The 26644-nt window shown below is 39.8% G+C and overlaps 2 protein-coding genes across 8 annotated transcripts in view; one reads left to right on the top strand and one right to left on the bottom strand.

Annotated features, from left to right (window-relative positions):
* LOC128892322 (phosrestin-2-like) overlaps positions 1 to 20306 on the bottom strand; it is a 52893-nt gene extending 32587 nt beyond the window's left edge. For 2 of the 7 annotated variants that reach the window (XM_054152676.1, XM_054152682.1), the window contains exons 1-3: positions 19891 to 20306; positions 12109 to 12538; positions 10647 to 10810 (exon numbers count right to left, since the gene is read on the bottom strand). In XM_054152676.1, the coding sequence (XP_054008651.1) occupies positions 10647 to 10810; positions 12109 to 12198 (254 nt within the window). In that variant the 5' untranslated portion in view covers positions 12199 to 12538; positions 19891 to 20306. The other 5 variants (XM_054152678.1, XM_054152681.1, XM_054152679.1 and 2 more) reach the window with 5 other exon arrangements.
* LOC128892339 (14 kDa phosphohistidine phosphatase-like) overlaps positions 1 to 26644 on the top strand; it is a 122657-nt gene that overhangs the window by 83423 nt on the left and 12590 nt on the right. The window lies entirely within an intron of this gene.

Raw genomic sequence — 26644 nt, 5'->3', positions numbered from 1 at the left:
AACGGGACACTATTTTCAAACGTCATAACTCCGAGAGTTTTCAACCGATCTTCGGGAAACTTCGTGAGGTTTAGTTTTGAAGTGTCCTCTGGGTGTGTGCAAAGTTGTATTGACGAGAATTGATGAGAAAGGGTTAATTCACCACCCCCCCCCCCCCCCAAAGGGGTAATGCAGAAAAACGGCACTTCAGAAGGGTCCAGGGGCGACGGAAGGGGGTGAAAAAATCAAAAAACCTTTGAGACGACTCTGTTTGATGCCCCCTACAAAATGCACCCCTTGAAATCGCTCTCGGACAAACCCACCCCTTACAACCCCCCCCCCCCCTAAAATCCACAATTTTTGAACGACAGTCCCGATTTTGGACTCGATGCATTCTCTGGACTCCCTTGATCCAGGAAATGCCATCAAACAGAGTCGCCTCAAAGGTTTTTTCTAGTATCTAGTAATATTAAAGTTTTCCAGGCCGTATTAAATCGCATAGATAAATAATTTACAGTGTTTTCAAAATTATAGTTTCGTATAAAAAGTAGACACAAGCTATGTAACACAGTACCAGTTTGCGATATTTAGTTCTCAATAAATCATGATGAAAACGGAGTGATTTATCGTACGGTGACATATGAACTGCGAGAACCAGAGCAAGTTAAAATATGTAGATTGGAAGAGTGTTGTAAACCGGGTTCATTTCTCGGTCGAGAAGCTGAAATTAATTAATTATACAAATGGGCACATTTATCTTTCGGTTACCCAGTTACTTACCCTCGATGAAATATGTGGACGACAGCCGTGTGTTTCCATCGTAAGTGTTTCATGAGGTCTTTAAAAGTCATTCCAGCTTTTGTAGTCTCAGAGGCTTTTCCAGCATATGGAAAATGACAGGATAACTGAAAAGATCCGTGGGGATAACGTAGCCATCAGATCCATCGAAGAGATAAAAAATGTTGACAGTGGGATGGGAAGAGCGTGAATATTTCCAGGATACAAGCGTTGGCGTGAGTATGCCCTGCTCGAGGCCATAAATATCCTCGCCTCAACAGGCTCGTGCGAGCGTAAAGGTAAAGAACTGGCTGTAAGATGATGGAGGGTGTATAGATAAGACAGAGCCTCCTGGGGTCTCCACTCGAGCTTCCGGTCTCTTCTGGCCCAGACATTCGTGTGCAGTGTCTCTCGAGACAGGCTTTTTGATCCTCGAGACGATGTAGATATCGCGGAACTATTCGTTTCGTTCTCGCAAAATGAATTTCGTTTAACCGATATTGATTTCCTGTTTGCTACACATTCCTTCGATGGAATAACAATGATAATAATTTATTTGCCCCTTCGACAAACTCTTCGAGACTCCATACGTTGTACAAACAGTACACGATTGCCAGAACTCAGATTTCAACGAAGGAAAGGTCCCCTTTACTTTTCTAATCAAATTTTGATGGGACATTGAATTTTTTACTTGAGTATTTAAGGAGGTCTTGAGGTCTTCTTCTGGCCTGAATTTTTCTCTCTCCACTCCTCAAATTGTTTGGAGTTCAGGGAATGTAATTTGAATGTTATATAACGACATCCATTTACCAAGTGAGTCATTCTCTATTTTACTTATTCCTAATGCAAAAGTTTTTGTGCAGAAAATGACACGTTTTTTTGACAGGCGTCCCTAGTCGAAAGAACACTTAAACAGTAATCATCCTTGGGTAAGCGAGATCTGTTATTTCAAGAAACTAATTATGTCGCAATAAGAAGAAATCTTAAGATACGTGTACATTTTAATGCGCAGCAGGTCTGAAGAGGTTATTAAAGTTGGAATGTAGCTCGGCTAGAATTAAATGTTTTAAGTTTCGTTCTGCGGAGAGATATTCTTGGTCATTATAAGTCTATGGTGGATAACGTGGGACGGGACGGAGAGAAGTGGGCCAAGCTCAAAGAGTATGCCAAGAAGTTGACTGTTGGTCTAAGAAACGAAGGAAAAACTTTATACCCAGATAACTTCCGCGGAAGTCATCCTGTACCTAAAGCATGTCAGGGAGAAAAAAAACATGCCATCAGCACCTTACGAATAAGGTTGAGGTATCGAAGGAGTTATGCGATAAATAGCTAAAAAAAGTGGGGGGCGAAATTAGTGATTTTGTGAGTGGTGGATCATGAAAGTCTGTCAACAGTAGAAGCATAACAGGTTATAGGCTAGTCTACCAGGTTAGCCATTTTCCTCTCGCTAATCCTGACGTAGATGCGGGACAAAGCGACGGAATCATTATACTCATTTGCAGCAGAGCCCATTCGGCTGCTACTATTGATATTCACAGTAGCGAAATCTGTTTGATTCTCGAACGAAGCGCAAAAATGAAAGGGTTAACGAGAACGGGACTCATCGATTAGGTTCCTTTGTAGAACGAGACGGCTCAAAAGGACCGAGGGTCTATCAATTCTTTCTACTACCTTTAGCCGTGGATTTTCGCAATTTCACGAGAACAGTTTGACCTTTTTCCGACAGGTATCTCTACCGAGAACTTTTTATCAAGTCCCACAGCGATGGCATGCATTAAAGAAGTACGCTAGGCCGACTCACAAAGGAACATCCCGAGAGAGGAATCTTTTTTTATACGAACCTGTATACATAGATTTGCGGAGTATGAAAAGTATTAAACGCGTTTCCCTTTGTCTTTGCCGATAATCGTTTTCGAGTACCTGGTTACAGCCAATGCTAGTGATTTGTAAATTTGTTTCGAGAGTGGACAAATGTTCCAAACTTCGTATCTTTGTCTTTGCCAGCTACCGAGTGTTACCAAGTCGAAACGTTTAGTAACATATTCTTTGTGCTACAGTGAATATTGATTATTACACTGCAGATCTTTATACAAATTCATATTTTCACAGATACAGAATAAAAATTGGAAACCTAAATGAAAGTATATCTTATCTTCTAAACAGTTACATGTGTTATCGTAGATATTTTATATACTTTTGCATTTGTGCACATTCTCATGTATTTTACCCTATTTTGACTTATCATAAGTCCATAAACAACCGCAGATTTCTGTTTATTTATGTATATACAAATTCACGTAACTTGCCAAGAACTGCATACTCGAAGATGCAAAATTTTGAACTACCATCTTGAACCATTTTCGCTTCATAAATTTTTAAAAATTCCCTCGTGTTTCGACGTTCAGGCCACCCTTAAATTCTCGCTATCGCAATGTACGATTGAGTTCCGAAAACTCAGTATTTCCTATTCGATGGGTTGTCTCTGATCGCTCCGAATTCCATCCACCAAAAAAGCATTTCAAAACCTTGAATTTATTTGCGTTACATCTCTTCGCGTTGTTTTCCTCGAGAATTAGATCGTCGCGTTCTTCGTCGACCCTGTCGTAGCTGTTTGCGAATCTAGTTGTTTTCGAAACGTCACTATTTTCGAATTGCCAGGACGAATTACACGCGAAGCATAAACTCGCGAACTCGCTGGTAATTGGTCTCGGTTGCCTCTTTGTTCCCAGCTCCTGCAGCGCGGCTTGTACTCGCGATATTACCCTGTCCTCGAGCATCGAGGGGATTTCACCGAATTGCTGCTGGCCCGACAAATTTACACTTAATTATTACAGTTGCAGCATGGAGAAACACGAGCATCGATGCTAGGTGTTTACGGCTGGTACCGTTAATAAATATCTATGTATATCAGGTTCGTACGTAGGTAGGTCAGAACGAGGCATGCATAATGCAATCAACGCAATGTTTTAATTAACGACGAGTTATAATTGTCCCATATGCGATACGGAAGAAGTTATTTCGGTTGGTATTTAATATTAATTGTGATGTATTAATACTGGTTACGGCGTACCGCTGCTTTTCGCGATTGTAGCGCGTAATTGTCTGAAAATACACGTTATTCGTTTCGTCAGATGAATCGTACCATCGATTCCGATGTGTTCAATTATTAGAAATTCTCAGCTTCTAGCGAACTAAAAAATATTTGAATCAAAACAAAATAATACACAAGTTGTACAGTATAATTTACGCGTAACGTTACGTACATCACTGCATATTTTTTTTTTTTTTTTTATATATATATATGTATATATACACATCGTGAACGTTACAAAAATCTCGACGAATTAAAGAGAAATATTTTTTCTCTCGACTGAAAACAAATGAAAACCAACATGCCGCGATGCTGACGTAATTGAGCGAATAAATTCGCCAACGACGGATCAGAATCGATCGCGACACTCCGCGGATAGTGCGCTTTCAGAACCATCTGCTGAAATATTTTTTTCACCGATAAAATGGTCGAGTGTAACGCCTCGCGAGTTTACTGTTCATCGGAATGGAAAAGCATCGTCGCGTCCTCCCCTGTTAATTTCCAGTTTCGAGGTACGTCATACCCGTCGAGTCTCTGTGATTAATAATTTCGAAATTCGAACGCGTGGAACGTCGATACCTCGACATTTTCGGAATCCTTTGAAATCTGGACATTCGAGCATCCGAAATTTCAGGGAATATTATATTTCAGAATTTCGCGCTCACATTTCCCCTCCTTGCCTGGCTCGATTTTCGTAGCGTTGGATGTTGGAAAGGAGCGTTTGACTGACGTTATACCATAGATGAGTTCAGACGATCATAGTAGTGTTCTGCTAGTTGTTGGTACCAAATTTCGAAAGTTCAGATCAAGTACAGTGCTATCACGTTTAGTCGCCGTCGAATCAGGTCGCCGCTCCGCCTCGAGTTATAAATATTATTATTATTTTTCGCGGGACAAAGATCGTCAAAGAGAAACATGAGAGCGACGAGAGCGAATGACAACTGGAATACATTGCCGTTACTGTGAAATATTATACCGATCAAACAACAACTTAACCCTTTACTTACTGGCGGGACTTGTAAGTCCCGTCAATTTTCTCATGGTGCTGTATCAATTAAACCCTTTGAAACCTATCGTGACTTTCAAGTCCACTTTTATAAAATTCGTTTTTAATTGTTGGATTGGAGCACAAGCTTTTTTCCTTTTGGAAGCTTCTTAGAGACAACACTATAAGATGATATAAGACTTAGATGGACGCCTAGATTTTAAAATTTTTGAGAAAATCAGTAAGTAAAGAGTTAAGTTTCCCATGTCTGTGACTTCATGACATGTAACTACTATTTAATGAGCGGAGCGAGCGACCTACTCTTTTTGTCCTGATCCTCTTCGGTTTCTAGACAGTCAGCAACTTAACGTGGTTTACTATACATTGACCGCAAAAAAAAAAATCACGAATAGTGTCTCGAAACTGACCCAAAGGACGAGTATCCTCTTAAGGAACATCTAGTACTGTTTCTCGAGACCCTGGGGCCGCTACAGCAAACATAATTTTCCACGATAGCTTCGAGGACAGTACCTAGCGTATTCTCGTGGCAATTGTACCGCGGGAGCTTTCGTTAATAGCTTTCGGTGTTCGATAACGACGAAACGACCGCAATCGAAGGGATCAGCGTCGAATAATTCTCTGGCTCGGCTGCTGGGAAAACAACTTGGCCGAGTACGTAGCTGGAATGCCGACAATTTTCGCTCGTCGAGGAGGGTTTCGGGGTGCATAACGTCGGAGACAACTCCCGTGTCATCCATATTTATCAAGGGGGTCTCTCCCATGGGCGGATGTCGCTCCGTAGCCCGAGCTGATTCGTCAGGACACGTTCGACCTTTCTTGCTCTCGATCGACCGAGTACAGGTTCAATTTCCTACACCGTTTGCCAGGTTTCAATTTACTCTCACCGCCTGCTAGGACAGATCCCTGCGACGGGTGGGTGTGAATTGATTAATTCGTCGTAATTAATCAGCCGCATACCCCTCGATGGCCGTCGTTAACATCAGAACTGCCAATGTTTGTTTCCAACTCGTGACCGCGCTCAGTGTTTGTTCCGATGCTGGATTTGTCTGGGAAACGCGCGATTCGTCTGTTAAACGTCGCTTTGGAGAGTCGTGTGCTACGGATCTATCGCGAAAAGATAGTCGGATTTCAAACGAATTCGACGATAACGAAATGCGCGATATTCGGGGCAAAAAGGGTGTCGAGTGATCTGCGCACTTTCGGTCAAATTCCTCGTTGAATCAATTATACTAAAGTCCGTTCCTCCACGGATGTCCTGATCAGAGTGGGTCCAGTTTCCTAGCCAGAGGCACGATGAAAGCGATTATATTATGTAGTTAAGAGATTACACTCATCTTGTGGATGTGAAGTAGGTCTAGTTTTCGAGAAATTAATAGGCTGTTGCATCAGAAATGTCCGATTTTGTGGGACATCTGTATCTTTTGTTAGAGTCTCACTCTAGCAATAAAACAAACGATCATGTGTATTTAATATATTTAAATAGGTTGGATATATATTTAAGATCTGATTCGCAAGCACATAACGTAAGAAACACTTAACGTAAATTTATAAAAAAAAAATTTATAATTCTTGATGGCGATTTTCGAAAACTTTGATAGAAGCTTAAACCTCCAACAGTTTATCCTTCAACGCACAAGTATGCATTGCTTTCACAGTGCAAAGGTATTTTCGTCCTTCCAGAACCCGATTTTCATTAAAAATACATGTCTTGTCCAGTGTAGGTGTTATTTTACTGATCTAAATTTGAAATTTAATGCAAAATTCTTTCTTATGGATATATTATATTCTTTGTAGCTACGAGAAAAAGATACCGTCCTCTCGCATTCCGTTTCATTTCTATTCAAAGATTCCTATCTTTCGTGTTATATCGTTCGTCGGCCTTAGTATCCCCAAGATAATCTTTCAGGTGAAATTCGATCCATCACGTTCGCGGACTGATATCCCAGCGGAACCTGGTTTCGTACATTGATGAGCCCGGATGAGCCTCAAATTAATTAACCTCGAGTATTAGACAGTCGACCGATACGAAGATTCATTCGTGATCGAATCTGTAGGCGGTAAATAAGGTCTCCGGTAATTTTCTCCCTATCGACCATTGAAATATCATCCATAACCTTTAACATTAAACGTGGTATCCACTCTCGCGTGGCTCTTAATTTCTCGCAATAATTTCATCTCTGAACAGAACTTACTGCCTATTATCGTTGAGTAAACATCGCGAATGCGAGATTTGAATCTGCGAAGCTGGTTTTCTCGGTTCGATTCTCGGTAAGGATTGGGGGCGTTTGATTACACAAGCGATTGGTGCTAAGTAGACAAAACGAACGTTTCATCTTGTAGCCCTGAAAGCAGATCTTGATTTAACGCTGGATTTACGGAGCTTTGAAGTATCTTTACCACATTGTCTCTTTTTTTATGTTCACTTTCTAACATCGCCATTTTTTATCATGATTATGTCTATTACCTAAGCAATTTGGATGTATGCTAGTCTCTTTATGTGAATAAATGTCAGCATTAGCGTTTGGCGAAAAATGTAATTTTCTTTATGAAATTCGTGAAGTAAAAATGACCGTGCTCCACAAACCCAGCGTTAAATTTTTACACTGTAGCCGTAGCTCGAACAAAAGTTTCCCTTTCGGTACCCAGCACTTAGCGTTTTTGGATCCACTCGCCAACTTCTATTTTACAATGGTCAAGGTACTATAGGACGTCTTATCGATCATTTTGTTCGTGGTTTTATAGGTCAACTTCATAGAGAATTCGTCTGTCGGATGTGTTCCGTCAACATAAAGAAGTTCTGTGTAACCGAGCACCGAAACCACAGTAAAAGCTCACGAAACGGGGTAGTCTTTCAGCGACAAATCCTGCAAAAGGACCGTCGACTTTCGTGGCTTTGGCATATTATCGTCAAGGCAATGTCTACATTCGTATTTTCAATACGCCGGTTCCAAAGGTTTTCTCGGTCAACGAATCGCGTCTACGCATTTTCTTCTCTCAAGCTTCCCCTCTTCTTCTTTATCGATGTTTCCCGATCGAAGGACGCGGAACGAACAATAGCAGAAAGGAGAATTCCATTCTTGCGCTCCCTTTTGAATTCGCCGCTCCCGATGCGGAGTCCTTTCCAGGGTTTTCACGCGGAAATTGCGTGTTAATGGAATTGTGAGCTGGCCGTGATTGAATTTACGTAGTTTCTCGATGATTTATCCCCCGTGGCCATCGATGCCCAGGAGGACGGCATGTGCTCTGATTTGTAAAATCGAACGCTTGGAAATCAAAGATGGTGAAATTTATTTTTGGAGGAATGGAATAGAAATTGTAAGATTTCGACAAAAATGTTTTTAGTACACCTCAACATTCTAGGTACTTCCTACATTTTTGTTTTACAATTATAATTATAATCCGGTGTGTATTTTAACAAAAAAAAAGCATTGTGGTTTAAGAAATATAATATTGAATATTCGAAAAAGTTCGTGGCGTTTTGCGCTCAATCAAGGCAAGAATGCTACGCAGGTTTATGAAAAAATTTGTGGTTTTTACGAATAAAATGATCTATCAAAAATTTAATGTCACAGATGTATCACGCTGTGGTCAACCAATCACAGAACGATGCGACGAAATCATGCAAATGATTGAGAAACGCCACGAACTTTTTCGAATACCCAATATAAAATAGAACACTGAACTTATGAAAAATATGGCTTGGTGAAATTACTATGCAGCTTGTACCCCAAATAACACAGATGTTACATATAACACCGATCTCTCTTGCCTATTCAACCCAAAGTCGTAATATAATTGATTCATACTTCATCGTGTGCATCTGTACATAAACAATCGATAAAGTTATTTACCCATCATCTAAAAAAATTTGTAAGGTAACTTTATTTATCAGTCATCTCTTCGTTACCCTTTAGCATCATCCGTAACGAGTATATGCAAATCGTACCTATACACTTTCGCGCGGATATCTTCGAAGCGGATATATCCGTCATAAGCACTCTATAGTGCACATGACACGATAGTATACGTCGTAATCGCTCAAGAGGTTAACTGAAACAGCTGCTACAAGTACTGCACCATTCCGATTCTCGCAATCAGCTCGCAGCGACTGTTTCACGTTAACGTCGATGATAATCTATAGACTGCGGATTCTATGCGTTTGTTATGCATGGTAACATGGAAAGCGTATACAAAACGTATGCAGAACATGTTTGACAAAATAATATAACGATATTAATATTACATTCTGCATAAGTGTGTACATTCTGTGTACGTTTAGCATACGTTTTCCATATTCCGTAAACCATAAGCGCGTGGACCGAAAATTTCTATACATTCTCTACAAAATTCTTCGACAAAGTTCTTCTACAAATACGCCGTGTATATTTAAGAAGGTAAGGATTATTTTATATCGTGGACCTCGAGCATTAGCGTTAACACTATAGATGAGATTTCTGTTTCAATCCAATTTTGTTACATGCATTTTCAGAGGTATCGAACGAACCCTCGGGGGCTGTAACGGTGTTTATAGTTACAGTACGGGCTGAGCAACCCCGAGGTACCTGTGCTAGAGGGGGGCCCAGCGGGCCCCAATAGATGAAAAGTAAGAGATACTGTAGAGTAAACAGTATTAAAATAATGAAAAAGTCATGTAAGACGATGATAAGAAGAATGGAAATAAGCTAGTAATAAGTAAGCAGTAGTGCAATAACTTTCTATAATAAGTTACGCACTTAAATGAACGAACAAACGGTGTCGAACGAATAAGGGTATAAATTTTGAAAATCTAAAATAATAGGTCCCTTTTGCAATAATTTTCACACTATGCATTGTATCTAAAACGTCTTCAATAACCCAGTAATTTAAAAAACAAGTCCACAAAGTACATGACCCAAATTAAAAGTCAATAGGCTCACAATTTTTCAAACCACCCTCGCGTTAATCCAAACTTGTATCTCGAAGCGAACAAGTTATTAGATATCATTTTAGAGGCGTCGACTTCAAGTATCCTTTAGGGATTTATTACGAATAACCTGTTGCTTCGGTATAAACAAAAATTCTCGACCCTATTACCGGAAAATCGAAGGATTAGCACCTCCCCGCAGACTGCAGACTTTCTATCGGACGATAACTATCCGCCGAGTCGGCAAGAAAACAATCGGCATGTGTGCGGACAGTTATAAACCGCCATACTGATTAACAGTTGGCCGATAGATTAGTTTTAATGCAATCGTGTAGCCCATAAAACTTATTTATCGGCCGATACCGAATCGTTGTAGTGTGCGCATTTACATATATTTTCATGCTGATTAAAAACCCGATCAAACTATCGGCCGATAGAAAGTCTGCAGTCTGCGGGGGCTCTTACTATTCTATTAAAAAATCGAATGAAAATAAAACTTGAAAAGAAACCTCAATGCATTGTAAAAGTAGTTTACGTGAACAGTTTCAGTCACTCGGTGATTATTGATCATAATAAATAAAACAGCATTTAGCGTCAGTGAAAGTGGGTGGCCTGCAGCGTACACGAAACGCTTCGATCGTGGCGCTTCTACGCCATTAGTTTAATAAATGCTGACCATATACTTTTTGTGCGTATTTCCCTGATTTCTGGAACGATTGCCACGGGAAACGGCTGTCTTGTCCAGCCGTTTTTGCGGCTGACGCACGCGGCTCGAATAGGCGCGGCTGTGATCGTAAATCGTTGCGAACGCCGTGGATCCCTTCCGGGCAGAGCCATCGTCGATAATATTACTCGACAGACGGGGATTACAGGGAGAATCGCGTGCTCACCTGTCGGCTTGCGTGTCGGCAGGTTGCAGCTGTGGCACCGATTGCGTCTGTTGTATTCTCTGGGCTTGGCTCTCCGTTCCTGACGTTTCTTTCCTTCCGTTTGTTGCATCTTTGGTCGCAGTCTCCTCGCAGCTACTCGCATCCCCACACTTTTTCTTCTCCACCTGTGACAAAACAGGATGGGAATTTGGATATTTTATTTTATCGGTGGTTTCTAGTCGCATGGATCAATCTAACGGGTTAGAAGATACACTGTAAAGACGATTGCGTGATACAGAAAGATATTTTTAACACGTTGATCGCGACGTCACCATATATGGGTAACTGTGCCTTTCACTGAAGAATGAAAAAAACGAAATCTGAAATGTAAAGGGTCAAAGAAAATGAATTTGAATAAATGATAAATCTTTGATTATGTAATTTTCAGTAATCTGTAAACAAAATTTAATCAAAGTAGTAATTTTCAAGGGTAGGTATTAGTCTGACGGTCAACGTGTTAAAAGATTTCGACCCTTTGCGCTCGAGAGTAAAAATCACCTCTCGAGTGTAAAGTGTTAAAAGCTGTATGGGTGGTTCTTACCGGAGTGGATCTCATATTAAAGTGTATTCTAGCAGCGGATTGTATCTGATCACAGTAATTTTAGCGCTCGGATTTGATCCTACTATCTGGTTGACGTATAGCTGAGATAGATATAGTTGAAATCATAGAACAGAGGGGCACGCAACATTGTGTTTTTTCTTTCGTAAAAGCTTGTTTTTCTTTTTAGCGATCAATTTGATGTGATTCTATGTCTAACTGCTTTAGAGCTTTATAATTATAATACAAAATATATACGAAGGAAGAAAGAACAGAGAATGAGTAGATTGAAATAAAGGATAGTTAAGGATGGAGGTTTAACCGCGTGTTAAAGAAATAGCGAGGTACAATCAGAGAATTCGACAGAGTGAGAGACGGGGATGGATAGAAGGGATTCGGCTCGCGTGCTGGGAGAGCCGTTGGCATGAGATTCAGGATTAAGTTGTATTATGTTGCGTGGATACGAAGGTGTGTCGTGGTGGAGAACTTTATACGCTAGACAACAGAAGTGTAAGATCCATATTTGCGTCAGAGTGAGCCAGATTCATCGAGTAGTAGACGTGATAAATAATATAACCAACGTGGAAAATGCGAGACAAATTAATATAAAAATAAACTTGAGGTCGCCCTTTCTTCTCTGGGTCAAAAAATAGATTTTTTGTTTGTTGATATTTTTGATGCACAAGATCTTCGAAATATTTCTACCAAATTGTGTTCAAACAATTTCAAAATTATCGATGACAGATGTAAATTTTAACAGAATCTCGTGTATACGTTTATAAATGAATGTACCAAATTTCAAAAGTCCTATGTGATCGTGAAAAGGGTACCCTGTTAAAAAGAGAAAGAAATTCTGATAAGCAAGCAAGGCGACAGGTCTCATACCGTGATAGGGTAGAGAGGAACTTGTCGTTCCACGGATTCCGATGGCACTCCCTTAGCTTCCGGTTCCGTGTGTCTCTCTTCCTCGGCCATCTTCCCGTGGATTCTTTCGTCGGGGCCACGGAGGCCCAATGAACGACACGAAACAAAAAAAAAGAAAAAAAAAAGAAACCAGTCACGTATCTCTTCGCACTCGATGGGAGACACTCGAGGTTCTTGAACGGAATCTTCGACTTTTCCTCTTCACTTTCCTTTTTCACTGGCTGTCGCCCGGTTTTAGGCGGCTCGTTTGTCTCATCGCGATTCTTCCAACCTGTTGCCCGGTTAGTCGGTTCGAGACGACGTCAACGGGTTCTCCCGAGTACGCCGACGCAAAGGAAACGCGCGGAATAAATACTTTGGCTACAGATCACCACCGTCGAGGAGTCACGACCTGACGATTGATCGATTGGTCAAATCGTTCGATTCGACCCCGCGTAATCCGAGAAGGGCAAATATACGCTAATGTTCGCAGGAAACTGACCTTGTAGGGGACAGGCTTCGAATAGTACAAGATATATAGTACCTAGTTGAGCACATTTTGTTAAATGGATTTGTTGGATGCAAATCGAAAAATCATTTTTATATTTAACATTATATATAATGTAATAGACAAACATGCATATATAATTTTTATGTATATTCTATTAATGTACAAAGTTAAATATAAAAAATGATTTTATAATTTGCATCCAATGAAGCTATTATAGCATCGTATAATAGATTCGTTGGAATAGTATATCTTGAGTTAGTACATCTATCATATACTAATCTAATATGTATATAAACATAATTCAACAAATTGTATTATTAAAATTTGTGCGCACTTCGATATGATAATATATACAGTAATGATGAAACAACGACACTGTGAGTTCTTTTTAATTTTATAGATCTCGAAGAGTTACGTTACAACCTATAGACGGACTCGTGCGATGCCCTCGCTGTTATAGCATTTACAGAGGCTTTCCCCTTTTCAGTACCTCTAGAAGCTCCACCGTATCCCTCATCTCGTCAACACCTTTGGAAACGATATCCTCTGAGCCGACTTTTTATTTCAGAGAATAAATAAACGTCGCGTGGAGGTAAATCCCGTGAATAAGTTGGACGCTTAGGGATCGTTGTTTGTTCTCTCGCCGGAATTGTGAGTGATAAAAGGGAGACTTACGCGTGGACTAGGGATGGGGAATGTGTCGTCCCATTATATAGTTTTTTTTTTAGATTAAAACGATATCTTCTCGTGCATTACTCGTTTTGTTGATAATAGAATTTATATTACACAGGTGTGTTCTCCATTTTTAGTCGTTAACAAATAGTCTATGACATATTAGATATTGGCAATAATTAGTAAATGGGCGTAGTTCCCACATTTCTTCTGCTAAACGTTATTCTTTCGATAAGCTTTTTTTTTTCAATCGTAACCGAAAATATTTTCAGTCCACAAATACTTTCCAAGCTTCACAACTGAAAAAATAATCTTTCGTTGAGTAATAAGGTCCTCTCTAAGTCCATTCGTGTCTTAATCTCTGGTCTCTCAGGAGCTAGCCGTCTCTGATAAATCCGATATCGTTTGAACTGTCAGGTTCGAAACGCGAGCCGATCTCTAAGAATCCTCGAGGATGCTTCTTTTCCTCGGAATTTCGCACTGTCCTCGTTTCGCCTTCTCAAAAGTATACAGAAATAACAAGCGTAAAAGTTCACAGAGATCGACAAAATAAAATGTTGGGATTGTAATCGATGCAGACGATTTTTAAAAAGGGAACACAAGGTCTTCGTTGTTAGTTCCTCGTAGCAGCCATCAGTGGCCGTCAAGGACATTCGCTTTTACGTCATCGTTATCCTTTATTCGAGACGATCAAGGGCGAGCTTGGAAGATTCCTCTTTTTTTTATTACCCATTTCAGAATACCTCGTCTCGGTTTGCAGTCGACAACAGAGCCGCGAACGGTAACGCGAGATGCATTTTTGTCGTCTACGGTATGCAAACGTTTACGTATCGATCCTGGAAGCCGTTTAACGACGTGCTGTGTTTGAGTTAAAAAAAGAAAACGCAGTCATTCTTATCGAGTATATAATTAATTGTTTCATATATCTCTTCGTCTACTTCTTCGACGATTTCTTCCTCTGTTTCATTTTCTATTTCCATACTTTTACGTAGTGCACGATCTGAACGCTTAAAGAATAAACCAAGCAACAGCTTTTATGTAAACAGAATTATCAAAACGTTGAAAACTTTTGGAAACAGATGCAAGAATAGATTTTGTGTCGCTGTATCGCATTAAAGTCGGTTCCCGCGGTGCTCTCGATTTGCATGGAGCACCTCGTAAATCGCAAGGAAACATTTTCAGGCTGGCGTGATGCCGAATTCTGCGAGAAATCGTATCGAGCAAATCCATTGTGTATTTCGTCACGCTCCAACTGACTTCGGAGGGGCCGTGAAATTGAACGTAGCTCGATGAACTTTTCGTGACTTTTTCGTGTCAGGAGTTGTTTTTCACCGTCTAGACGGATCGAGTAATCGTCGGAATAATTTATCACGTTAATCCACCGAAGAACTTATTAACTAGGCTTACGGAGGTTCGAAGCAACTTCTTTACATTTACTTTCCAAGAACTTTTTCATCGCGTTCGTATTTGTTACCGAAGTAATTTTTATAGCTTGTCTCTTTATGCTACTAAAACTTGGCGTAAGTGGTTAGCAACAAATTTAAATTTCTGTCATTTTCCTTGCTACCTACACAAAATATGGGACTCTAACGACCTGTGTAGATGATGTGGGGAAAGGAAACACCCAGCCACGTCATCTGCGAATTCCCAAACCTAATAGGACACCGCTGGAGGTGACTGAGAATAAAAATCACCGACAAACACTTAAAAATAATAATAATAATAATAATAATAGCTTGCTTGTGAAATTTGGAATGGGTTGAAATTACAATGCTCCATAAATGAAGCGTTATCAAATTACCTATGTGATCTCGCGAGTAACCATTTCTTACTACCGATGATCGAACTCGTTGACCATTCGCGTGTCACAGAAATTTGTCGAAACGCCAGATCGACTTCCGAGCTGGACAATTTGATGATAGAAAATTGCAAACAAGGGAGGTGAGAACGAATAGCTGGTTTCAATCGGGGGAAACAACGGATTGGAAACAGACTATCGCGTTGCAGTAGCGACAACGGATTTTCCCGTCCCCGGGAGGGCTGCGGCAATCTGTGCGACGCGGCCGCGGAAATCGACGGTCGCGGTTTCACCGATTTAATTATCGCCGACGCCTATTCGCCTCCCTGCGATCCAATATTCCTTGGCGTAAGCTGTCGAAAGGACGTACGTTGATTTGAAAACAGTGGGCGAAGACGAGTTAGAGAAAGTTGAATGGTGAAAGCGTACGATTGAAAAGTGCACCCTCTCCAAAGAATAATTTATATACGATATCAATTATTATCATACAGTTTTTCCTTGCTAAATTCTAATTTTGATGTGTACTTATTGTAACGTTTAATGATGTTAAAGTTTTGAATGGGATATTGAATCTCGTAAGGAAACTATGGAGTTATTTATATAGAAAAGTTTGGAAAAAGTGTTCAACGTTTGAAAAACATTCATGGGTAGATATTAAAAAATAAATGGTATAATATTAGTGGGGTACAATGAAAAAATAGCTAGTGTCGCGAGGTAAATAAAGTTTTAAGACATAAATTTTTTTTTTTTTGTTTGTTTGTTTGAATTGATGAAACATTAAATGAAGTATTCTGTGACTGAAATTTATTAGTAAGTTCGTAATTTTGTTTAGATCTAATTGAGAAAGTGTCCACGCACTTAAACGAAACGTACATTATTACAAATAATAGTGCTTGTAAAAACTGCATACGGTGGCTGTTTCGCAAGTAGAATAATTTCAAGAAATTAAAACTTGAGATGGCAATCAAGACTGCGGGAATGGGGTTATCTCGAGGGAAAACTTTACGTTGACAAGGCGACTAACCCTACGAGGGAGACGAAATTAATTTAATATCGGGAGGAATGTTAAAAATTGTCCTGCAGAATGTTGCGAAAGAGCTAGGATTTCCGCGTTCACAAAGAACATCGGTGAAGTACACCACCGTCCAGCCCGATTTTTATGAAACTTCTCAGATTTGTAAAGCAACAAAGTTTAGAGGGTGAAGCCATCCTCGAAAGTTCACTCTGTAATACTAGCTTGGAAACTATTAGGCGACTCGAAGTTTCTTCAAGCAAATTCTTTATGGTTTCTGGCGGACCAGTAAAAAGGGACATATAAGAAACGACATAAAAGCACTTTAATTGGGATTTATCATTTTATTTATCTTTGTTTTAAATTCACAATTAATCGATGGTATTTAATCAATAAACCTGTACTCTATAAAAGGAGAAGTTTCGTTTATTTAGAATCGAGGAAACTAAAGTCTGTGCTTTCTGTTTCACAGATCTGTCTTACTTGGAATATAATCAGAAATTCTTAATGGACATGTATTGAAATGGTTGCCGCATACAGTGGTTCGAATGACTCAAACTAGATATTTTCGCAGCTAGGTCAGAATCGAATAATGGTCAGCGGATGTACCATGAAAAATATTTAGTCAATGGATTAACCTCGTTTTTACTAAATCCCCGAATATCCTTGCCGCAGCTTGATGCTTTTTCTGTGTCGTTCGAAACTCGATTTGCCCCCCAACTAACGATGATATGTTAAAATAATCGTGGAAAGAGGACTAACCTCGATCGTTACAAAAGACCATCAATCAGACTCGTGCTGTTAGATCCAAAATGAGAAAAAATACAGCGTATATTCTAACGTGTGGAACTTACTCTACAAATCGATTAAGGGCAGGGAAGCACTGGCAAAAATTAAGTAAACAAATGGAACTTGAATAATCCCAATCATAAGATACTTTCATCTTCGTTACTCTAAATTTTTGTTTAGACAAAAATTTTGCTCGTTTCTACGACTCGGTTGAAATATATCGATGCGCTGTCAGTTGTTCCTCGTCGTCTATTATCGAAATAAAATATTGCCCATTTCTGAAAGAAAGCCACGAGGAATTCTTTGTTCGGAAAATAAAGCAACACGTGTCATTTGTCGTACGGTTACGAGCAACGCGCTCGTTGCACAAGCCCTGCTATTTATAAGTCATTACTACATTGTCCTTTGGGTAAGTGCACGTAATACCATCGGCTGTAATTCGATGTAAAGCATGTCTTGATTAACCGATTGTCAGGTAAACACGTTCCCATACACACGGTGGGTTAATTATCCGTCAGTCTCCCTCAGAACACCTGAACGAGTCGTATAATTAAGCTGCAATTGTGAGGCAAGAAATTTTTCAACGACGCATAATTAGACATTGACTTTGCATTCTAACTTCTATTTTATGATCCTCAAACAAGTGAACATCGGTAGTTCGAACTTTGGCCCCGGTGGTACTGGAAAATTTCTAGTAATTGGATAGTTATTTATCTCGTTCTTTTAAATTGCATTCGTTTCGATCATCCCCTCGTTCTTATTTCTTTCGCGGGAAAGTTCCCACGTTTTTCCTGTTTGCAACTCCAATTACTCGAAACCATCGATGATTCCATTTAACGAACTAGTACTCTTAGAAAAGAAACGCGGGATGCTCTTTTCCAACTGCTTCGATAGACTCTAGTCAAGTTTTTAACAATCTTTCATTTTTTTTTTCTTTTGGCCAATGAACTGATTTTTGTCCATTGACAGTTTTTGATTTAGTATACTCTAGTTCAATGATTCTCTTCTATGTTTCATACAGTTAGATAATTCGTATAAATTTGTGATCATTTTGAACAAACTTCGACATTTTTAGGTCAGTCAAGTTGATATTTATTCATTTACAATTTTCCGCATAGATCAAATAATAAATACTACATCAGATATTGAAATAAAACAAGAAAAATTTATTTCACGAAGCAATTTCATTGTTCTTCCAAGAAATGAATTTTTGTATGTTTGGTAGCTTGTAGTATAAAACTTTGCAATATTCTTCTGTGGCGTATCACACACACCAGGTGGTGGAACCGTAAGCGACCTAATAAGGCATGCTTTTATTTACGGGTTGCCGTAATGTCCAAATAAATTTTAAGGAGAACAATTCACTGGGGATTGGAGGCGACTGCAATTAATTACGAATTAATTCTCGATCGCACGCCCCGCGGGTACGGGCGACTAAAATCGCAGGCTAGGCAGACTCGCCTTGTCGTCGGACCGATAAATTATTCCTGGAGAGCAGCGCGCCCCGAGTAAAATAAATGTCTAAATCCAGGCATCGCGGCTTTCATAGTTTTCGGTTCGTATCGAAATTCCATAAGCCGCTCCACGACTTCATTCATGTTTCATGAGCTTCTTGCAAGAACTCGACGCACTTCCTGTTGCGACAGTGACGCCGTTGGAGTTATCGATGCGTACGCGAAACTCCTGACTATGTACTTTGCATTCCCGCTTCTCTTTTTCTATTTTACCCGTGATAAACAGTCGTGCCACAAAAATGTCGTACTACTGAAAAATATACGGTGAACGCTTGCTCCGCGACGACAGTTATTCTACTTAACTAATTTCAAATTGCCTCGAGCATTTTGTTGTTTTTGCTGCTATGTATACGAAACGTTTTCAACTCTGGCGATCTGAGTTCTCTAATTTTTTAAATTTATAACAGAAAGAAAGTTCTCGTTTCGACGCAACGAAAGGAGGATTTGAAATAATGTTGACATTTTTGTATTTTATGCATTTGTTCTTATATTATGATCATTGGTTATTAATTCTACGTCACTTATTTTACAAATCAGGTGTCGAAGCTACTCGAAAATTAGCCAATTATAACATCCACCTTCAGCTCTTTCTTCTGAGACTATTATATTATATACCAACACCCTCTTTTGCACGACTCTTACAACTGGATTTACGCTTATCTTGCGTGGATTCGAGCGTGTTTATATTGTTCGGTACGCTCCTCGAAAAGAACCAGGAACGTTACGCAATATTTCTTTCTTAACCCAGATAAAAGGTTTCGATAAAAAGAAAAACTGGTACGTCTCATTTATTGTGCCATTGTCAACGAGTATTGGCGAACTAAACAATTTAATTTAAATACGAATGTTCTCGAAGTGCTATTGGTAGTTCTGGAGAAAAGAAGGAAAACCTTGTTCCTCGAAACGATAAACAGAAATCAATTTCTTGAAATCAACAAAAGACGTTTCGACCGTTTGTACTATTGGGAAAAATGAATGAATGTAAACTGCAATTCGCATATCTAGTAACGAGACAAAACATAATATTGAATCGTATAAATGCGTATGTATACAATGAAATTTTAATAATTGTATCAGGAAGTCTGAAGTATTTGTATAACGTTCCTTCATGGATGTTTTCTCTCGGTACTATTTACACTCACCTTTTCAATAATTACATGTCAGTACCTGAATATAGTCTTCACGTACGAGGGTCGAAACTAATAACAAACCGATTTCATAAATATCCATAAAATATTTCAGTAAACGTATCTCTCAAACATCGATAAGAAAGCCTGATCCCTTCGCAGAGAGTTCATGACTCTGCTTTTTAAAGGGCAATTGAAACTACTATCTCAATTATTCTCCGAAGCCTGCTCCCTAGGCCAGAATGCGTCTTTGTCAGAAAGATCGGGATCGTTAACGAACGATTTCGCTTTCAATGCCAATCCTGTCGTAAACCGAAACACATCTGGCTGGTTTTACTTACAGACACCGGGCCACGAGTAGACGGATCACTGACACCCCACGCCCGCGTAAACAAACGAACCAAACCTCGGCTTGACCCCCCCGATCACGTTCGGATAGTATTTGATCGAATCACTAGCCCGAGGGACGCACAATTTCCAAACTTTTCCCGCAGGAGACGCGGCACGGTCCTTGGACCGATTCCAGGACCTCGACCTTGACTCGATTGACTCTTCGACGATTCGTCCTGTATCCTGAGTTCAAAATAGCACCAAGAATTTTCGTCGATCGCGCACTTCGTCAAACAATTCCAAGAATAATTGGAAATATTTTCGGTACTTGGAAAGAGTTTTGTCGTCTCGTTGCCCGAAGCCGCGTTTAGAGTCGCGAACGAGTAGTAAAGCTCGACGATGTGCCCGACGTCCGTCGTCTAGCACGTCTCGCCGACTACTGAGGCCAACCGACGCAGGCGTCAGGGCGCCTCTGTTGTGCTCGCGGGACGTCGTATTCTGGGGCTTTTCGACGATGGAGACGCGAGTTGGAGCCGAATAGTTTATGGTTTTCCCCTCGGGCAAGAAAACAGTCGCGATTCTTTAGAAGTTAAGGAAGTAGTTGTCGTAGCAGAAATTGAGGAATTTTTGTTGAAGATTTAAATACATATTTTATTTCAAAACAATGGGTGGGTGGGTTTACAGTACAAGTATCGAACTTGATATTTCAATTCAATATATATCCGAGTTCTCGTTAATTCAAGTTATATTTGAAAATTTAGTAAGATATAGATACCCTGGATGGAGTACGATTTTTTCATAAAGTAAACAAGAGAATTTTGGCTATAAAATGTTGTCGCAAAAATATTTTTTTTAAGTCGAATAAGTCCATTCCTATGACAAGAGAGCAATACAACGATATGATGAATTTACTGCCTTACATATCACCTATTTATCATGAATACACATATCATTCCTGTAGGGTTTTTGGACTTTGATAAGAAATGCGAAAAATAAGATTGATTGACTTCTTTTGAACACGTTGATTCCGATATTCTTATCTGTACTGAATCAATAGGTTGGTCGTTCAACATATTTAAAAGGGGCCGAGATACTTTTTCGATAGAAACTTGCTATTTTATTAAGGAAAAATTATAATCTCAAAGGTCTAGAAATAGGATTTTTTAGTAACACCGCTGCCATTTTGGTAAAAAATCCTACACTAAAGTCAGTTTGAGTATATGGCACAGCGAAGCTGCAACTTCATCGCAGAATCTATACGGTAACCATTTCCTGAACGATATTCTATTCGAGCTGAAACGTTCAGATTTTCAGCTAGCTAAAAATCTACACTCTTTCGAGCGCAGAGCATGGAAACTTAAAGTTCGCGATCTCGATGCCTACCGCGGAGACTTAACATCGTACCTTGGAGATTCCAGGCTGGCGTGACGCTCTGAAAGTTCGAGGTCGCGTGCGTGACAACGGTGTCGTCTCAACGAACCGAGAATATCGCGCGAAGTCGATTAGCTCTTTTCCCCAGGCTGCCTGGGACCCTCTTTGCTCGCTCTGTTCACCCTCGCCAATGCCATGGATAATTATTGATTCCCCTGGTAAACCGAAATACTGGGAGATCGGTGTTTAGGCATAGCCTCACTTTTTATCGGTGGCGATCTATCAAGTCGCTCCCAAAAAACGGCCCGAGCAAATCCAAACACCCAAGGCTTTTGTTCGGAATCGGTAGAATCGATAAATGTAAACAAAATTGCAACATTTACTTCTCGTTGAATACAGAGTCTTTGATTGTAAAACGTGATATATTTATTCTTTGGAACTTTCATTCATTGTTGATCATACTAATTCCTGTAAATGTAAACAAAAGTTGCAACTTTTGTTTCTCGTTGGATAAAGAGTCTTTGATTTTGAAACGTGGGGTGTGTTTATTCTTTTGGCAGAATTTTCATTCGGAACTGGTAGGACCAGTCCCTGTTAATATAAACAAAGTTGCAATTTCTGTTTTACATTAACCCCTTGGCGTACTTTGACGAGTCTGACTCGCGATGAAGATTCTGGCCAAACATTTGTCGAGCTAAATGGTACGGGAAAGGGTTAAACAAAAATTCTCTACAGTAATGTTTTGATTGCAAAACATGGCAGACCTTCATTCGTAATGAATTTTTATACCCGACATTAATAAATAAATACCATTTTACATTGTCAATGATCATTACTGTAAATTACGGTCTGTAATCATTAACAGTCATGTAAATATTGCGATTCAGTCATGTTTATCGAGCTCCGAGTAACTCGAGGCACGGGAACGCTGTTCCATTTAACCCTTAAAAAATTCAGGTCCGATGGGAATGAACGTAGTTGTCGTTTTCCCGATGCATTTTTGGGGTGGCTTTTCAAACTTTTCGGGGCGCGGTATCGGGCCGTACAGTACGCGCGATTGTAAATTATTGCGGAATTGTAGTCACGTAGCGAGTGAAACAGCTTTTTTAATCGATGCCGCGCGGCGACCGCTCAAATTCGCTCGAACACGCTTTATCTCCTACCTGCAGCTTCGTTTTTTTTCCACCTTTATTTTCGGCGCTCGACAGGGGATGGCTGCAACGCGCATGCGTTAAAAGCGACGAAACTCGCAAAGCAAAAATTACATACCATCGTAATTCACTAACGGGAGAATGTTACTTGTCTCTCGGTCATAATTAAATCAACCTGGCATAAGCATCGTTGAGAACGCATTCTGGAGCAGTCTACGAATCTTGTAAGTCAGGAATTCTCAACGCGGATCATCTTGTATTTCACAAGAACCGCGAATAGAAACAGAACGATCACGTTAGGTGGTGGTCGTGTAGATTAATGATACTTAGAACGGAGCGACGAGTAGAAAAATATTGAGAAACACTGTCGCGAACGATGTACAAACGATATTTGCGGTGCATCTTGAATTTTGCGACGAAACGCGTTCTACGGAATCTCGTTGGTGACACTGAAAAGCTTGATCAACCCGCGACATGCATAATTCATCAACATGAAGAGCGTAAGTGAACGAGAGCACGATCAAAGGTCGGCGTATAATGGATTCTGAATATGGTATAGAAGTGTAAAACAGGATTGTGCAAGGTTAGGATGAAAAGATTGACGGTGGATAATAATAATGACAATGAAATCCTATCCAACGATAAATCTAATAGTAAGGCAGAGATGATGTTAACGCACGTATACGCGGTCAAATATCGCCAGGGCCCGGCTATAGATTTCAAGAAATAATTTTAAAAAACTTGTGCAAATTCAAGAAATTATTCAACATGTGCTCCATAATCTTCCTGGTACACAACTGTAGTGTACCCAGACGGCATAATTTTAATTTAATAAATCTAGAATTAAAGACAGACAATAAAAGAATAATTACCTAAAATCAAAGACGTACCGATGAAATACGAAGCCAATAGCAATACACACACTTGTTTACATTTATAAATCATCACACAGTGTGGTACTGGCCAATCATTTTCGGCGGTAGGATCACACACATGTTGTGCGAGCGAACGTTAAACTGTTAATAATAACGATGCAAGGGTCCAGTTATATGTCATATCGAGTCAAGTTTCATTTTATTATTTATTTCAGTAATTAATTCTAAATAACTGGCGTGTCTGTGAGATGGAGGGCTAGAGTAATTACGTATGCCTCGTCATTAAATACGAGATCCTCTTCACGGACTAACTCGTGACACCTACAGGAATTCTCCTGATTATCTTGTATCACGATAATCCTCTCAGCAGCGATGATGGATGCGGATCAAGCATCTTCAAATAAACGTCAATGATGGCATTGTTGCGTGTGATAAGCGAACACGTTTCGATTGACACACGCTTATCGAAAGACTAGTGAGCACTCGAGGCGATAAGATCCTTTGCTTGGGTTTGAGAGAGCACGTTAATTCGAATTCGGTCAAGAAGACGCAATTAATTTGTTATTCGTCAAATTGAAAGCTTGAGCATAATAAAACGTGCAAACATTAATTCTGTGCCTTTCTAGAATTACTTTATGCCATTTATTTGTAGAGACAAACTAGAGTTATGTCTTATCACACGTTTGCAGCCTTCTAAATCAAGGAAAAATATGGTAAACTTTACAGAGAAAGCGTGAATTATCAGGGAGTTTTGAAATCATTTCTTTACGACCACGAAATCGATCTTTTTGAGGGAAAGAACAACATGTATAAAATCACCAAAAAAAAAGTTTGTTTGTATTTAATGCAATTAACCCTTTGATGACGGCAGATTTCGATACACACCGGCCGTATCAGACGGCAGAAATTGAGTTACGATGAGCACCAAGAACGGCGAAGTTTTGGGTAGGAATGCATTTTTTGTGAAAACTTATTTCAATAACCAAAGAACCGAATTTCCCTACATCGAAACGATATTATTTATTCCTTTAAACCGAATTTGTATAACTATTACGAATTTAACATTAATGTACAGTTTGTCGCAAGACATGTTAGAAATTTCTAAGCGGCTATAGGCGCTCACAGTCGTGAAGGAGTTAAAACCACTATACATAGAGTAATCCCAACAAAACGTAGATATTGCTCGACAAAGATGTCGTGTTTCGAACTTTTACGTCTGTTTTCGACCGTGTTGATATGTCGCCGGAGGAAAGTTCGGGAAAGACTCTACTCGGTCGAGTTCGCCGCGAGCATTGATTTCGTGCACGAGTTTCGCCGACACTTTTCTTGGAAAGTTGAAATTCATTTGTGCTCGAGAGCATCTCGCGACGCCTCGAGTCGCAGATATTTCATTATCGACTCCTCGCGACCATGGATCGGAAACCTCGAAACTCGATGCAACATCTGAATAGCTCTCCGTGCTATGATTGTCAAACTTTCTGGAAGCCTGCGCACGTGCTGGTCGGGTCCTGAGATTAATTTAACTGGGAACTTGTTCGCCGACTAAATTACACTGGGGACAACGCGGACGATAACGGAACGCGCGATATCGTGGATGACGCTTTGACTAATTTCAGGACAAATTTGCAATTAATTAGTTTCTTGCTAAATATTTTCGAAATAAGCCCTAAATGTACGAGCAGGGCCCGCACATGGGAGCCAAAAATCTTTCGTATTTCGTTGTACAGACTTAACGCTAAACCTGCCAACAGTTCGCTAGTCTTTATAAACGTTACATCCTTTCCAATCGATTGCAGACATATTTCACGTGGTGGTAAAACAAATTATATCTTAAATTAAAGAAAAGATAATATTTATATCTCATTCGCATCTTTCGCATTTTTTGTAGATTATTAGGTTCTCAAAAGTACATTCTCCACCTACTTAGAAACATTCGACTTTAAAGAAATCTAACGTCTCGTAGAAAGAACTATCGAACGAGTCACCGTAAGAAAAATTTGAAAAATACCACACGTTACGATACAGCAGATATATAGTCGAATATTAAGGACACTTCGTTGGCCATTTTTCTATCCCATTTTAGCAATCCTTCACGCAGGGACCAAGCGGGCGGTCGATTACACCGTGAAGTATTGCCATATGAAATCCAGTGAATCATTAAGAAAGTAGTTTCTCACGATCGCACAGTTACGAGTACAGGCCATGCATCGGTTCTAAATATACTACCTATATCCAATCAGCTATTGCTGTAAATAGAACAAGCAACTAGCAGCCATTATATTACTGAAAAGGCATTAATTAATTCGTTTCAATTTCTCTTCTGCCACAAATGAAAAAGGGTTGAATCCTCCGATACTTTACTCAAACAATCCCACGTGTACTTACATAAATTGAAGAGGTTACCTCGTAATCGTTCACCAAGGAAAAATGATGTAATTACGTTACAAAACTAACAAATTTAATAAAATTGAAAATGCTGCAGGGGAGGGAATTTTTCTTCGCTGTTAGAAAATTGAGGAGGATATTTCCTCTTGGTAGAAACGTTGTCTCTAAGCCACCCCCGCGTCTGTGGGTACAATTCTTATTCTCCATTTCTTCACCACGACCACCACCACCACCCCCAATCTTCGTTGAAGATGTATTTCTTCGATATCATGCTGCGCAGGGAACCGACTCGAACAGCGACGTACATTCCTCTTGGTTACGGCACACCTGTTATTTACCGCACCAGTAAGAAAATCTCGCCTGGATAAGACCTCTTGATCTTCGCATTGCGACGGTGAATCTCGTCTCCTCTTACAAATATTGCCCCGGTGGATGTTTCCTGGCGTTTCACGGTTTCACGGCCGTAATAGGGTGTCGGTGTACAAATTAGCTCGTCGCCCGAGGATAAAACATTTTTTTTTTTACTCGGATACCACAGTCGTAAATTAATCCTTGGACCGCGGATAGCATGCAGCAGGGTTTACAAGGGACCCTCCGATGAAAAAGCTGAGAGGCTTTCCGGCAAATATTAATATTGATGCGACTATTAGTGTCTAAATCATCCAAAATAAACGCGAGCTATTTCAAGTCTCGAGGCATAAGCAGAATCGCGATTTGTCAGAGAATTGTTTGTTGTTATGATGAAAAGTTGCACTTGGACGATTAATCCGCTTCGAATTTCACATGGAAAGTTACAGGTACTAACTATTATCGATATAATGGGCATTCGAAAAAGTTCGTGGCGTTTTGTCGCTAGATTGATGTAACATCGTACCTATATCTTTGTTTACACGTAACCTATTGGGACATACTAGATGTCATTTGGAAGGTTACAGTTTATACTATGAATAGGAAAAACAGATATCAAATTTCTTTATGGATTT

This window comes from Hylaeus anthracinus, unplaced genomic scaffold (assembly GCF_026225885.1).
Source record: "Hylaeus anthracinus isolate JK02 unplaced genomic scaffold, UHH_iyHylAnth1.0_haploid 12002, whole genome shotgun sequence".
NCBI classification, from domain to species: domain Eukaryota; kingdom Metazoa; phylum Arthropoda; class Insecta; order Hymenoptera; family Colletidae; genus Hylaeus; species Hylaeus anthracinus.
Note: the sequence above shows the minus strand (reverse complement) of the source record. Positions and strands in the feature narration are given on the sequence as shown.